Source organism: Phyllobates terribilis, unplaced genomic scaffold, assembly GCF_046119375.1.
Source record: "Phyllobates terribilis strain yellow unplaced genomic scaffold, ASM4611937v1 Scaffold_4__5_contigs__length_816908805, whole genome shotgun sequence".
In the NCBI taxonomy this organism is placed as follows: Eukaryota; Metazoa; Chordata; class Amphibia; order Anura; family Dendrobatidae; genus Phyllobates; species Phyllobates terribilis.
The window spans coordinates 799,375,637-799,391,938 of record NW_027362764.1 but is presented as its reverse complement, the minus strand read 5'-3'; the positions used below and the strand labels follow the sequence as shown (position 1 = coordinate 799,391,938).

Here is a 16,302-nt window from a genome sequence, read left to right as displayed (position 1 = left end):
GTGGGCCGTGTGCACAGGCTTCTCCGCAAGGGTATCTACGCCCAGAGGGTGGGCGCCGGTGCTCCGGTCTATCTGGCCGCTGTGCTGGAGTATCTGACCGCTGAGATCCTGGAGTTGGCCGGTAATGCCGCCCGGGACAACAAGAAGACCCGCATCATCCCCCGACACCTGCAGCTGGCGGTGCGCAATGACGAGGAGCTGAACAAGCTGATGGGTGGGGTGACCATCGCCCAGGGGGGCGTCCTGCCCAACATCCAGGCCGTGCTGCTGCCCAAGAAGAGCGAGAGCAGCAAGAAGAGCAAGTGAGCGCTGCAGCCGATCTGTCCACAACCAAAGGCTCTTTTAAGAGCCACCACATCCTCCTGATAAGAGCCGGTGCCGCCGATCATCTGTCTCCTATAGTGTGTATTAGGTTGAGTTCACATGATGCGTTTTTAATGCGTTTCCGCGGCGTTTTTGCAGTTGCGGAAAAGCATTAAAAACGCATGGTAGAAGGGCAGCAATGTTCCCCAATTGAAATCCGCATGTGCTGTGCCCATGATGCGGATTTTTCCGTGGGAAGCAGGATGGCAAGAAGTGCCATGAGTGGCCATCATTACTTTAAGAAATGAAGGTCAGTCAGTCCGAAAAATTGGCCAAACTTTGAAAGTTTCCCCAAGTGCAGTTGCAAAAACCATCAAGCGCTACAAAGAAACTGGCTCACATGAGGACTGCCCCAGGAAAGGAAGACCAAGAGTCACCTCTGCTTCTGAGGATAAGTTTATCCGAGTCACCAGCCTCAGAAATCGCAGGTTAACAGCAGCTCAGATTCGAGACCAGGTCAATGCCACACAGAGTTCTAGCAGCAGACACATCTCTACAACAACTGTTAAGAGGAGACTTTGTGCAGCAGGCCTTCATGGTAAAATAGCTGCTAGGAAACCACTGCTAAGGACAGGCAACAAGCAGAAGAGACTTGTTTGGGCTAAAGAACACAAGGAATGGACATTAGACCAGTGGAAATCTGTGCTTTGGTCTGATGAGTCCAAATTTGAGATTTTTATTTCCAATCACCGTGTCTTTGTGCGACGGAGAAAAGGTGAACGGATGGACTCTACATGCCTGGTTCCCACCGTGAAGCATGGAGCAGGAGGTGTGATGGTGTGGGGGGGCTTTGCTGGTGACACTGTTGGGGATTTATTCAAAATTGAAGGCATACTGAACCAGCATGGCTACCACAGCATCTTGCAGCGGCATGCTATTCCATCCGGTTTGCGTTTAGTTGGACCATCATTTATTTTTCAACAGGACAATGACCCCAAACACATCTCCAGGCTGTGTAAGGGCTATTTGACCAAGAAGGAGAGTGATGGGGGGCTACGCCAGATGACCTGGCCTCCACAGTCACCAGACCTGAACCCAATCGAGATGGTTTGGGATGAGCTGGACCGCAGAGTGAAGGCAAAAGGGCCAACAAGTGCTAAGCATCTCTGGGAACTCCTTCAAGATTGTTGGAAAACCATTTCCGGTGACTACCTCTTGAAGCTCATCAAGAGAATGCCAAGAGTGTGCAAAGCAGTCATCAAAGCAAAAGGTGGCTACTGTGAAGAACCTAGAATATAAGACATATTTTCAGTTGTTTCACACTTTTTTGTTAAGTATATAATTCCACATGTGGTAATTCATAGTTTTGATGCCTTCAGTGTGAATGTACAATTTTCATAGTCATGAAAATACAGAAAAATCTTTAAATGAAAAGGTGTGTCCAAACTTTTGGTCTGTACTGTATATATAACAGGAGAGGAGCTGCAGGGAGCGGAGTCGCCTGTGTCCCCCATACACTGCACACACTGGATATATATATATATAACAGGAGAGGAGCTGCAGGGAGCGGAGTCGCCTGTGTCCCCCATACACTGCACACACTGGATATATATATAACAGGAGAGGAGCTGCAAGGAGCGGAGCCGCCTGTGTCCCCCATACACTGCACACACTGGATATATATACAGTACAGACCAAAAGTTTGGACACACCTTCTCATTTAAAGATTTTTCTGTATTTTCATGACTATGAAAATTGTACATTCACACTGAAGGCAGCAAAACTATGAATTACCACATGTGGAATTATATACTTAACAAAAAAGTGTGAAACACCTGAAAATATGTCTTATATTCTCGGTTCTTCACAGTAGCCACCTTTTGCTTTGATGACTGCTTTGCACACTCTTGGCATTCTCTTGATGAGCTTCAAGAGGTAGTCACCAGAAATGGTCTTCCAACAATCTTGAAGGAGTTCCCAGAGATGCTTAGCACTAGTTGGCCCTTTTGCCTTCACTCTGCAGTCCAGCTCACCCCAAACCATCTCGAGTGGGTTCAGGTCTGGCGACAGTGGAGGCCAGGTCATCTGGCGTAGCACCCCATCAGTCTCCCTCTTGGTCAAATAGCCCTTACACAGCCTGGAGGTGTGTTTGGGGTCATTGTCCTGTTGAAAAATAAATGATGGTCCAACTAAACGCAAACCGGATGGAATAGCATGCCGCTGCAAGATTCTGTGGTAGCCATGCTGGTTCAGTATGCCTTCAATTTTGAATAAATCCCAAACAGTGTCACCAGCAAAGCCCCCCCACACCATCACACCTCCTCCTCCATGCTTCACGGTGGGAACCAGGCATGTAGAGTCCATCCGTTCACATTTTCTGCGTCGCACAAAGACACGGTGGTTGGAACCAAATATCTCAAATTTGAACTCATCAGACCAAAGCACAAATTTCCACTGGTCTAAAGTCCATTCCTTGTGTTCTTTAGCCCAAACAAGTCTCTTGCACACTGCACACACTGGATATATATATAACAGGAGAGGAGCTGCAGGGAGCGGAGCCGCCTGTGTCCCCCATACACTGCACACACTGGATATATATATATATAACAGGAGAGGAGCTGCAGAGAGCGGAGTCGCCTGTGTCCCCCATACACTGCACACACTGGATATATATAACAGGAGAGGAGCTGCAGGGAGAGGAACCGCCTGTGTCCCCTATACACTGCACACACTGGATATATATAACAGGAGAGGAGCTGCAGGGAGCGGAGTCGCCTGTGTCCCCCATACACTGCACACACTGGATAGATATATATAGATATATATATATATATATATATATATATAAAACAGGAGAGGAGCTGCAGGGAGTGGAGCCGCCTGTGTCCCCCATACACTGCACACACTGGATATATATATAACAGGAGAGGAGCTGCAGGGAGCGGAGCCGCCTGTGTCCCCCATACACTGCACACACTGGATATATATATATATAACAGGACAGGAGCTGCAGGGAGCGGAGCCGCCTGTGTCCCCCATACACTGCACACACTGGATATATATATATAACAGGAGAGGAGCTGCAGGGAGAGGAACCGCCTGTGTCCCCCATACACTGCACACACTGGATATATATAACAGGAGAGGAGCTGCAGGGAGCGGAGTCGCCTGTGTCCCCCATACACTGCACACACTGGATATATATATATAACAGGAGAGGAGCTGCAGGGAGCGGAGCCGCCTGTGTCCCCCATACACTGCACACACTGGATATATATATATAACAGGAGAGGAGCTGCAGGGGGGGGGGGCCGCCTGTGTCCCCCCATACACTGCACACACTGGATATATATATATAACAGGAGAGGAGCTGCAGGGAGCGGAGCCGTCTGTGTCCCCCATACACTGCACACACTGGATATATATAACAGGAGAGGAGCTGCAGGGAGAGGAGCCGCCTGTGTCCTCCATACACTGCACACACTGGATATATATATATATATATAAAACAGGAGAGGAGCTGCAAGGAGAGGAGCCGCCTGTGTCCCCCATACTCTGCACACACTGGATATATATAACAGGAGAGGAGCTGCAGGGAGAGGAGCCGCCTGTGTCCCCCATACACTGCACACACTGGATATATATATAACAGGAGAGGAGCTGCAGGGAGAGGAGCCGCCTGTGTCCCCCATACACTGCACACACTGGATATATATATAACAGGAGAGGAGCTGCAGAGAGAGGAGCCGCCTGTGTCCCCCATACACTGCACACACTGGATATATATATAACAGGAGAGGAGCTGCAGGGAGAGGAGCCGCCTGTGTCCCCCATACACTGCACACACTGGATATAGGTATAACAGGAGAGGAGCTGCAGGGAGAGGAGCCGCCTGTGTCCCCCATACTCTGCACACACTGGATATATATATATATAACAGGAGAGGAGCTGCAGGGAGCGGAGCCGCCGTCTGTGTCTCCTTCCGGCCTCTCAGCAGATCCAGGTCGTCCTCACATCGTACAATCAGCTTCCTGCACGATACAGATCGGGGCACAGATCCCGGTGATGGTGACCGGTGCCGGGAATAGAAGGGACGAGCTCCCGCAGCAGTTTTATCTCCGCAGATACACAGTGAGGTGCAGCCCGGGAGGACTATGGGGAGATCCCGGATCCTCCGGCTCCTTCCTGCCTACTCCTCCGCCAGTGACGGCTGTAGACATGTAGGGGAGATGTCAGGGAGGAGGAGGACACGGAGGAAGCGCGCTCTGCTGCCCGGTCCTGGCCGGCAATGGGCTCTTATCCTGGGCAGGGAAGCACAAGGGAGAGCGGAGCTTCACTCGGCTCAGACAGGAGGGGCGGGGCCTGTGTCCAGTGTCAGCCAATAGAAGCTCAGGAGGAAGCAGCCAATCAGTGCGCAGTGTGACTGTATATATAAGAGGCGCCTCTAGCTCCGTCCTCAGTGTTTTCCTTCCAGAAGATTCTTGTGTCTGTTCCTCATCACACAATGGCAGAGACCGCGCCAGCCGCCGCTCCTCCTCCCGCCGAACCGGCCGGCAAAGCCAAGAAGCAGTCGAAGAAATCCGCCGCAGGGGGCGCCAAAAAGAGCAAGAAATCCTCCGGTCCCAGCGTGTCCGATCTGATCGTGAAAGCCGTGTCCGCCTCTAAGGAGCGCAGCGGGGTGTCTCTGGCCGCCCTGAAGAAGGCTCTGGCTGCCGGCGGGTACGATGTGGAGAAGAACAACAGCCGCCTGAAGCAGGCCGTCAGGACTCTGGTCGCCAAGGAGTCCCTGCTCCAGGTGAAGGGCAGCGGCGCCTCCGGCTCCTTCAAGCTGAACAAGAAACAGGAGACCAAGGACAAGCCGGCCAAGAAGAAGCCGGCGGCTGCTGCCAAACCCAAGAAACCCGCGGCAAAATCCCCAAAGAAGCCCAAGAAGGCTCCGACCGCGGCCAAGAAAAGTCCGAAAAAGGCCAAGAAGCCCGCAGCAGCCGCGGCCAAGAAAGCAACCAAGAGCCCCAAGAAGCCGAAGGCCGCTCCGAAGCCCAAGAAGGTGACTAAGAGCCCTGCTAAGAAGGCGGCCAAACCAAAAGCTGCCAAGAGTCCGGCTAAGAAGGCAACTAAAGCCAAGAAGCCCGCGGCCAAGAAATAAGCGGAGCCGCTCTGTCCTCCTACCACAAAGGCTCTTATCAGAGCCACCACCTTGTCCCAGCAGAGCTGTATGAGCAGTGCCACCACCTTGTCCCAGCAGAGCTGTATGAGCAGTGTCACCACCTTGTCCCAGCAGAGCTGTATGATTAGTGTCACCACCTTGTCACTGCAGAGCTGTATGATTAGTGTCACCACCTTGTCACTGCAGAGCTGTATGATCAGTGTCACCACCTTGTCACTGCAGAGCTGTATGATCAGTGTCACCACCTTGTCACTGCAGAGCTGTATGATCAGTGCCACCACCTTGTCACTGCAGAGCTGTATGATCAGTGCCACCACCTTCTCCCCGCAGAGCTGTATGATCAGTGTCACCACCTTGTGACTGCAGAGCTGTATGATTATAGCTACTGTGCCAAGCACTAATAGATGATTATATGCAGAAAGGATTATGTCCACTGAGCTAAACCCTAATAGAAGGGATTATACCCACTGAGCTAAACACTAATAGAAGGGATTATACCCACTGAGCTAAACCCTAATAGAAGGGATTATACCCACTGAGCTATATCCACTTTTCCGCTGATTTCCCTCTGATGTCACACACCCTTCGCTCTCCAGGCCGGTGGAGGCGTCTGATCGATGATGATCTCCCAGAGATTGATCTATTTCCAGCCTGGATCTCCCGCTGTCATTATTGGAGCAGGCAGGATCTCCAGTCTCCGAGCAGCAGCGGCCCCGAGATGAGGAGAGAAGCCGGAAAATTACAGCACAATGAGCGGGAAATTCAAAATCACCAACTGATCTGTGTTCAGCCAATCAGAGAGAAGGGGAGGAGCTGATAATGCAAATTTAGTATCAAATATCGCCCCGGAAACGCATCATCCCTGCGGTTCTCGCTCCGGTCCGCACACACTCTATATAAAGGAAGGGCTCGGCGCTGCTCAGTCATCGTGTTCTGCTGATTACGTGGAAGATGTCTGGTCGCGGTAAAGGAGGGAAAGGTCTCGGGAAGGGCGGCGCCAAGCGGCACAGGAAGGTACTGCGTGATAACATCCAGGGCATCACCAAGCCTGCCATCCGCCGTCTCGCTCGCAGGGGAGGCGTCAAGCGCATCTCCGGCCTCATCTATGAGGAGACTCGCGGCGTCCTGAAAGTCTTCCTGGAGAACGTGATCCGTGACGCCGTCACCTACACCGAGCACGCCAAGAGGAAGACCGTCACCGCCATGGACGTGGTGTACGCGCTCAAGCGCCAGGGCCGCACTCTCTACGGCTTCGGAGGTTAATTGTGTTCTCCGCTCCATCCTCACCCCCCAAAGGCTCTTATCAGAGCCCCCCACATGTACAGTGGAGAAGCTGTGATTCCTGCTGGATGAATGCAGTAATGAGGTGACGGGATCTCGGGTCTGGAGCAGGAGGCGCCGCGGTGTTAGATCCGCTCCCTGCAGCGTCAGGTGCTGGGGACGGAGGGGAGAGATCACTAATATCCGCGTCAGTGTAAAGTGCGGCCGGAGCTCCAGCCGACAGCGATCTCCTGTGCTCGGTCTGACGGATGAATCACATCGCTATAATACCGGCTGCGGGGAGGAGCGGATACCGCGCAACTAATCCGGGAATCGCACTCCTGTGTGGAAGGAAAGCGGCCGCCGATCACTGAGCACAACCTGATCGCCCGATCTCACACCGCGTATTGCACAATCACCGGAAGAAACCAGCAGCGATTAAGCGCGAAATTAAAGGGGTATTCTCATCTCCAAGATCCCATCCCAATATGTAGTAGGTGTAATAAGAATATTAGCAAATATCTCTAATTAGAAATGTAGTATAGTTCTTCTGATTCGCTATGTCTCTTTCCTCATGTGCAGGCAATACAGGACCTTATGTATCCATAAGGAAAGGAAGCGACACGTGACGAGTCCCCGGGCAGCGGCAGGTGACAAGTCATCATAGAGGCGGATGTGATGGGCAGCAGCGGTCACCGGTCTGGAAGCGACGTGTGATGATGCATAAAGCTGAATAATAATCATCACCTGGACTGATCCAGCAAACAAGGACTGTGGACTATACAGTAGATTCCCATGAATTATTATCGGGGAGGGTTTTCATACATTTATTCTCCATAGATCACTAGAAGTTTTCTCTTCGCATTTCTGCTCTTTATTTCTTGTATTTTTCTCACCATTCGCGAGTAGCGGGACAGATTCTTATTATAGCTGACAAAAGCATCGGGTGTTTATTGGTCGCTTTTTAATATAAGAACCAATGGCGTGCAGGGGGCGTAATTCCCACAGACCAATGAGGACGCGCACACGAGTATAAATGCCCTGCTCCCGCCGCTCCGCTCATCACTTCTGTACCCGTCTATACAGCGCTATGGCCAGAACCAAGCAGACCGCCCGTAAATCCACCGGAGGGAAAGCTCCCCGCAAGCAGCTGGCCACTAAGGCCGCCAGGAAGAGCGCTCCTGCCACTGGCGGAGTGAAGAAGCCGCATCGCTACCGGCCAGGAACAGTCGCTCTCCGGGAGATCCGTCGCTACCAGAAGTCCACCGAGCTGCTGATCCGTAAGCTTCCCTTCCAGCGCCTGGTGAGGGAGATCGCCCAGGACTTCAAGACCGATCTGCGCTTCCAGAGCTCGGCGGTGATGGCGCTGCAGGAGGCCAGCGAGGCTTATCTGGTGGGGCTGTTCGAGGACACCAACCTGTGCGCCATCCACGCCAAGAGGGTCACCATCATGCCCAAAGACATCCAGCTGGCCCGCAGGATCCGCGGGGAGAGAGCTTAGATCTGCCCGGGCCCCGAGAACAACACAAAGGCTCTTTTCAGAGCCACCAAATCCTCCAAGACGAGCTGATCTCTATTACTCTGATCCCTCAGAAGCGGCCTGGGCTGCGGGATGTCGGTGCTGTTCTCACTGCTGCGGTTGCTGTCAGATTATGCCTGTGATGGAGCTGAGCCCAGTGATGCGACCTGTATGCAGCTTTATAACTGGGAACATGTGGCTGCTCTGAGCGGCTCCTCTCCACTGGGAACATGTGGCTGCTCTGAGCGGCTCCTCTCCCCGAGGAACATGTGGCGGCTCCTCTCTCCGAGGAACATGTGGCTGCACTGAGCGGCTCCTCTCCACTGGGAACATGTGGCTGCTCTGAGCGGCTCCTCTCCACTGGGAACATGTGGCTGCTCTGAGCGGCTCCTCTCCCCGAGGAACATGTGGCGGCTCCTCTCTCCGAGGAACATGTGGCTGCACTGAGCGGCTCCTCTCCCCTGGGAACATGTGGCTGCACTTAGCGGCTCCTCTCCCCGAGGAACATGTGGCTGCACTGAGCGGATCCTCTCCCCTGGGAACATGTGGCTGCACTGAGCGGCTCCTCTCCACTGGGAACATGTGGCTGCACTGAGCGGCTCCTCTCCACTGGGAACATGTGGCTGCTCTGAGCGGCTCCTCTCCCCGAGGAACATGTGGCTGCACTGAGCGGCTCCTCTCCACTGGGAACATGTGGCTGCACTGAGCGGCTCCTCTCCACTGGGAACATGTGGCTGCTCTGAGCGGCTCCTCTCCCCGAGGAACATGTGGCTGCACTGAGCGGCTCCTCTCCACTGGGAACATGTGGCTGCACTGAGCGGCTCCTCTCCACTGGGAACATGTGGCTGCACTGAGCGGCTCCTCTCCACTGGGAACATGTGGCTGCTCTGAGCGGCTCCTCTCCCCGAGGAACATGTGGCTGCACTGAGCGGATCCTCTCCCCGAGGAACATGTGGCTGCACTGAGCGGCTCCTCTCCACTGGGAACATGTGGCTTCTCTGAGCGGCTCCTCTCCACTGGGAACATGTGGCTGCTCTGAGCGGCTCCTCTCCACTGCGAACATGTGGCTGCTCTTAGCGGCTCCTCTCCCCTGGGAACATGTGGCGGCTCCTCTCCCCGAGGAACATGTGGCTGCACTGAGCGGCTCCTCTCCCCGAGGAACATGTGGCTGCACTGAGCGGCTCCTCTCCCCTGGAAACATGTGGCTGCACTGAGCGGCTCCTCTCCCCTGGGAACATGTGGCTGCACTGAGCGGCTCCTCTCCCCGAGGAACATGTGGCTGCACTGAGCAGCTCCTCTCCACTGGGAACATGTGGCTGCACTGAGCGGCTCCTCTCCACTGGGAACATGTGGCTGCTCTGAGCGGCTCCTCTCCCCGAGGAACATGTGGCTGCACTGAGCGGCTCCTCTCCCCTGGGAACATGTGGCTGCTCCTCTCTCCGAGGAACATGTGGCTGCTCCTCTCTCCGAGGAACATGTGGCTGCACTGAGCGGCTCCTCTCCCCGAGGAACATGTGGCTGCACTGAGCGGCTCCTCTCCCCGAGGAACATGTGGCTGCACTGAGCGGCTCCTCTCCCCTGGAAACATGTGGCTGCACTGAGCGGCTCCTCTCCCCTGGGAACATGTGGCGGCTCCTCTCTCCGAGGAACATGTGGCTGCTCCTCTCTCCGAGGAACATGTGGCTGCACTGAGCGGCTCCTCTCCCCGAGGAACATGTGGCTGCACTGAGCGGCTCCTCTCCCCGAGGAACATGTGGCTGCACTGAGCGGCTCCTCTCCCCTGGAAACATGTGGCTGCACTGAGCGGCTCCTCTCCCCGAGGAACATGTGGCTGCACTGAGCGGATCCTCTCCTCGAGGAACATGTGGCTGCACTGAGCGGCTCCTCTCCACTGGGAACATGTGGCTGCTCTGAGCGGCTCCTCTCCCCGAGGAACATGTGGCTGCACTGAGCGGCTCCTCTACCCTGGGAACATGTGGCGGCTCCTCTCTCCGAGGAACATGTGGCTGCACTGAGCGGCTCCTCTCCCCGAGGAACATGTGGCTGCACTGAGCGGCTCCTCTCCCCGAGGAACATGTGGCTGCACTGAGCGGCTCCTCTCCCCTGGAAACATGTGGCTGCACTGAGCGGCTCCTCTCCCCTGGAAACATGTGGCTGCACTGAGCGGCTCCTCTCCCTTGGGAACATGTGGCTGCACTGAGCGGCTCCTCTCCCCGAGGAACATGTGGCTGCACTGAGCGGATCCTCTCCCCGAGGAACATGTGGCTGCACTGAGCGGCTCCTCTCCACTGGGAACATGTGGCTGCTCTGAGCGGCTCCTCTCCCCGAGGAACATGTGGCTGCACTGAGCGGCTCCTCTCCACTGGGAACATGTGGCGGCTCCTCTCCGAGGAACATGTGGCTGCACTGAGCGGCTCCTCTCCCCGAGGAACATGTGGCTGCACTGAGCGGCTCCTCTCCCCGAGGAACATGTGGCTGCACTGAGCGGCTCCTCTCCCCTGGAAACATGTGGCTGCACTGAGCGGCTCCTCTCCCCTGGAAACATGTGGCTGCACTGAGCGGCTCCTCTCCCCTGGAAACATGTGGCTGCACTGAGCGGCTCCTCTCCCTTGGGAACATGTGGCTGCACTGAGCGGCTCCTCTCCCCGAGGAACATGTGGCTGCACTGAGCGGATCCTCTCCCCGAGGAACATGTGGCTGCACTGAGCGGCTCCTCTCCACTGGGAACATGTGGCTGCTCTGAGCGGCTCCTCTCCCCGAGGAACATGTGGCTGCACTGAGCGGCTCCTCTCCCCTGGGAACATGTGGCGGCTCCTCTCCGAGGAACATGTGGCTGCACTGAGCGGCTCCTCTCCCTGAGGAACATGTGGCTGCACTGAGCGGCTCCTCTCCCCGAGGAACATGTGGCTGCACTGAGCGGCTCCTCTCCCCGAGGAACATGTGGCTGCACTGAGCGGCTCCTCTCCCCTGGAAACATGTGGCTGCACTGAGCGGCTCCTCTCCCCTGGAAACATGTGGCTGCACTGAGCGGCTCCTCTCCCCTGGAAACATGTGTCTGCACTGAGCAGGATGATCTAGTAGCTGACCCAACCTGGCTTAGGACATGCAGAGCAGCACACAGGGGGAGGGAGGCAGAGTACCCCAACAGGCAGGAAGAAGCAGAGTGGTGGCCGCAGACAGAAGGCAGGCAACCATTCCCCGTAACACCAACACGAGGGACGTTGCCAGTACAAGCGGTAGGTCTTCCAGAGTCTGCAATTTTTTTAACCCCTTAAGGACCAGAGCTTTTTCCGTTTTTGCTTTTTCGTTTTTTGCTCCTCTTGTTCCCAGAGCCATAGCGTTTTTATTTTTTGGGCAATATAGCCATGTGAGGGCTTATTTTTTGTGGGACGAGTTGTACTATTCAACGCCATTACTAGTTTTACCATATCATATACGGGAAAACGGGAAAAAAGTTCCAAGTGCGGTAATATTGCAAAAAAAGTGCAATACCACAGTTGTTTTTTATTTATTTTTTTACCACGTTCACTGAATGCTGAAACTGAGCTGCCATTCTTATTCTCCAGGTCATTACGAGTTCGTAGACACCAAACATGTATAGGTTCTTTTATATGTAAGTGGTGAAAAAAAAATCCAAAATTTGGTACAAAAAAAATAGCGCCATTTTCTGAGACATGTAGCGTCTCCATTTTTCGGGATCTGGGGCCGGGTGAGGGCTTATTTTTTGCGCGCTGGGCCGACATTTTTATTGATAACATTTTGTGGTAAATCCGATGTTTTGATCGCCCGTTATTGCATTTTATATTTATCCGATCGGCTCTGCTACATGCAGGGGACGAGCAGATCCCCTGCATGCAGCAGAAATGGTCCTGTGCTATGAGCGCCGACCACTAGGTGGCGCTCATAGCGACCAGATCATGACAACCACAGGCGTCTGCTGTAGACCCTGGGTTGTCATGCCCACCCATCGGTGACCCGCGATCACGTGACGGGGTCGCCGATGGGCGGGGCTTATGACGCGCTACCCGGAAGTGCGCGTTAAATGCCGCTGTCGGAGATTGACAGCGGCATTTAACATGTTAACAGCCGCGGGTGGATCGCTGACCACCACCAGCATGATCAGGCACATGGCAGCAAAGCACCCGACTTTGTGGGACGAACCCCAGGGTCCACGACCAGTGTCAGCGGGTGTCACCACTGCTTCTTCCGCTGTTGTGCATGCAATAGAGCCCCCTGTTGTGTGTGCAAGGCAATCCCCTGTCCATACTGCATGTAAAGATGCCCCCTCCTCTCAGTCTTCACTTGTTATGGCAGTTTCTCAAGAAACAGCATCAACGTCCATGTCCACGTCCCACCGCAGGGTTGAATTGTCCATATCCCAGAGCTTTGAACGAAAGCGCAAATTGGCAGCTAACGCCCCACAGGCCACAGTCCTAAATTCGCACATTTCACGACTGCTTGCGTTGGAAATGCTGCCTTTTAGGCTGGTGGAGACGGAATCCTTCCGCAACCTTATGGCGGTGGCCGTCCCTCGGTACTCGGTCCCCAGTACTTTTTTTGCCCGGTGTGCCATCCCCGCACTACACAAGCACGTGTCCCAAAGCATCTGCCGTGCCCTCAACAACGCAGTTACTGGGAGAGTCCACCTGACAACAGACACGTGGACAAGTGCTTGTGGCCAGGGACGGTACATCTCCCTGACGGCACACTGGGTAAACATAGTGAAAGGCGGGACCCAGTCGGACCTTGGGACGGAACACATCCTCCCCACACCGAGGATTGCGGGCCCTATGTCAGTCAGAGTTGCCCCCACAGTGTACAGCTCCTGCGCATCCTCCTCCTCCTCATGTTCAGCCTCCATCTCAGATATCACCACATCAGTTGCAAGCTGGAAGCACTGCAGTACTGCCTCAGCCAAGCGGCAACAGGCTGATCTGAAACTCATAAGCTTAGGTGAGAAACCTCACACTGCTTGTGAGTTGTGGACAGCTGTAAAAGAGCAGGCAGATCTGTGGATGAGACCGCTGAACCTACATCCAGGCATGGTCGTGTGTGACAATGGCTGTAACCTGGTGGCGGCTCTGAGGCGAGGCGAGATCACACACATACCATGCCTGGCTCATGTGCTTAACCTCGTGGTTCAGTGGTTTCTTAAATCGTACCCCGAGTTGCCAGATCTGCTCGTGAAAGTACGCCGCCTGTCTGCTCATTTTCGGAAGTCGGCTACAGCTTCCGCCACTATTGCTGTGTTGCAGCAGCGTTTGCAGCTTCCGGCACACCGACTGGTGTGTGATGTCCCCACACGTTGGAACTCTACCCTCCACATGTTGCAAAGGATTTGTGAGCAGAAGAGAGCAGTTGTGGAGTACCAGCTGCAACAAAGCTATCGATATTCAGGTCAGACTCCACACATAAGACCTCAGGAGTGGACCTGGATGTCTGACATATGTACCATCTTGACAAACTTTGAGGAGTCCACCAAGATGGTGAGTGGCGATGACGCCATCATTAGTGTCAGCATCCCACTTGTCTGTCTTTTGCAACGCTCTCTACAGAGAATTAAAGAGCAGGCATTGCAGCCAGAGTATGATGAGATGGATCAAGAAGCCGTAGTGGGCGATTACACACAGCCCAGCCTCATCTCATCCCAACGTGCATTGGGGGACAATGAGGGAGAGGAGGAGGAGGAAGAACAGGAGCTGCTATCATGCGCTGTAGACGATAGTACCTGTACAACTGTCATACCGTCGGTTCAGCGTGGGTGGCCTGAAGACGGGGGGGGGGGGGAGGAGGAGAGCATGGTCAGTCGTCATCTTGGTGAGGACACGGAAGTCTTGCCCATTACCAGTCTGTCATGCATGGCTGACTTTGTTACCCTGCCTTAACCGTGACCCTCGCGTTGTCAAAATGTTGGGTGACAGTCATTACTGGTTGGTGACACTTTTAGACCCCCGCTACAAGGAGAACTTTCACTCTCTTATTCCTGAGGTGGAGAGGTCTACAAAAATGGGGCAGTACCAGAAGGCCCTTGCTGCAGAAAAAATTCCCAACTGAACACGCTAGCGGCAGAGGTCACAGTTCGTTGCCCAACCAAGGCGTACAAGCGAGAGAGATGCAACTCCAATCGAGCAGAGGCAGGGGAACACTGTCAATATTCTGGGACAGTTTTCTGAGACCCGCCCAGCTTACAGGCCCTGAGGCGCGGGGTACTCTCACAATGAGTGGAAAGTTTCAAAAGATGGTGACGGAGTACCTTGCCGACCGTACCAGCGTCCTCCGTGGTTCCTCTGTGCCTTTTAATTATTCTGTATCCAAGCTGGACACTTGGAATGAACTTGCTCTCTATGCCTTGGAGGTCCTGGCCTGCCCTGCCGCTAGCGTGTTATCGGAGCGTGTTTTTAGTGCTGCTGGGGGAATTATAACTGATAAGCGCATCCGCCTGTCAACTGAAAATGCTGACAAGCTGACCCTTATCAAAATGAACAAGGGCTGGATTGGGCCAGACTTCTCATCACCACCAAATGACAGCAGAGTAAAATAAAGTCAAATCCACTGTGTTATTTCAGGAGGTGTATTTACATGCACCGCTTCACACCTATTTCGGCTGTTTTATGTTCTTATCCTCAGCCTCCACCACCACTATACCACCAGGGTGACCGTTGTCCGTGTTGCCATTATTGCAAGTTCCCCCGTTCTTATTTTTGGCAGCTTTTGCTTGGAAGTCATAAGCAAAGACTACGGGAGACCCACTCCCCAATAATGGGAATAATGTTTTTAAGATGCTGTACTGTATGGCTCTTGTAAGGGGCATTAAAAGCGTCTTGTTAAGCTACTGTGACCTCCACCACTTTTCCAAGGGGCATTAAAACCGTCTTGTTAAACCACTCTGAACTCCACAGCTCTTCTGAGGGGCATTGAAAAGTTGTTTTTAATTACCTCTAACCTCCACGTTTCTTCCAACGGGCATTGCATTTCCTCCTAATTTTAGTCAGCTTTTGCTTTTCAATGCAAATGCGAAAACTAAGGGAGACCCACTCCCCAATAATGGGTACAAGGTTTTTAGTACTCTGTAATCCACGTGTGTTTCAAGGGGCATTGCAGTTCCTCATAATTTTTTGAAAGCCTTCCATTCACTGCTTAGGCCAACAGTGCACAGGAGACCCAGTTGCTATAAATGGAAAAAACGGTTTAGTTAAGATCCTCGGACCTCCATGTCACTTCCAAGGGGCATTGGAGTGCCTCGAAATTTTTGGTAGGCATTGCACTCACTGTATGCCCTATAACTGTGTAGCCGAACCGCTCCTTTTGGTACAGAAACATATCCTACAAGACATGTGTGGTTGACTGGCCTGATATTGATGTGAATGGTCCCTGTTCCTCCTGCTCTTTCTCCTTTGCCACCACCTCATCCATCATTTATCACCTGAAGCTTTGTTTTAACGGGAGTCATAGAACTTGGATAGTAGCAGGAAAACATCCAGCAATCCTCAGAGGAGGTAGGATATGCGCCAAAACGCTGACCACCTCAGGCCTAGCCGCTACTACATACATGCGCTTGCATTCCAAGAAAACAAAGCAGATGCTAACTTCTATCATCATCATCATGCTCCTCACCTTGGCACTCTCAACTCCCCTGATGGAGAAGCCAGGGCCCACCGGAGGAGTCTGGTTCTCTGGTGGGCTCGTCCAATGCTGCCCTAAAGCAGGCTGGGCTAAGAAAAGTGTGTGGGGGGTTGTTCCAATGAGAAATAGGGGCGGCTGGGGACCGTTTATGGACACCCGGCCGCCTCCTGGCGGCTGGAGACCGAGCGTGGACCCCCGGCCGCCCCCTGGCGGCTGGGGACCGAGCGTGGACACCCGGCCGCCGGGCGGCTGGGGACTGAGTATGGATACCTCGCTGCCGAAGCAGCCATGAGGTAGTGGCCCGCTTCAGCCTCCTCCAAACTAAAAGGCCCCATTTCAAGTGGAGCTAGCAGTATGGAATTGCAACCTGCGGGTAGGTGGGTGGTTGGCTGCATTCTTGCGCTTGCATTGCAAGGAATGGGGGAGGTAC

The 16,302-nt window shown here is 53.8% G+C and overlaps 3 protein-coding genes across 3 annotated transcripts; all 3 read left to right on the top strand.

The window, feature by feature from the left end:
- Positions 1-4,767: 4,767 nt before the first annotated feature.
- LOC141264550 (histone H1.5-like) lies at positions 4,768-5,449 on the top strand. Its single transcript, XM_073676824.1, has one exon. The coding sequence runs from the start codon at positions 4,808-4,810 to the stop codon at positions 5,447-5,449; it is 642 nt and encodes a 213-aa protein (XP_073532925.1). The 5' UTR covers positions 4,768-4,807.
- Positions 5,450-6,399: 950 nt separating this feature from the next.
- Positions 6,400-6,755, top strand: LOC141264549 (histone H4). Its single transcript, XM_073676823.1, has one exon. The coding sequence runs from the start codon at positions 6,422-6,424 to the stop codon at positions 6,731-6,733; it is 312 nt and encodes a 103-aa protein (XP_073532924.1). The 5' UTR covers positions 6,400-6,421; the 3' UTR covers positions 6,734-6,755.
- A 1,065-nt stretch (positions 6,756-7,820) lies between these two features.
- LOC141264731 (histone H3) lies at positions 7,821-8,231 on the top strand. Its single transcript, XM_073676991.1, has one exon. It carries the CDS (start codon positions 7,821-7,823, stop codon positions 8,229-8,231), a length of 411 nt encoding a protein of 136 aa, XP_073533092.1.
- Positions 8,232-16,302: the final 8,071 nt, after the last annotated feature.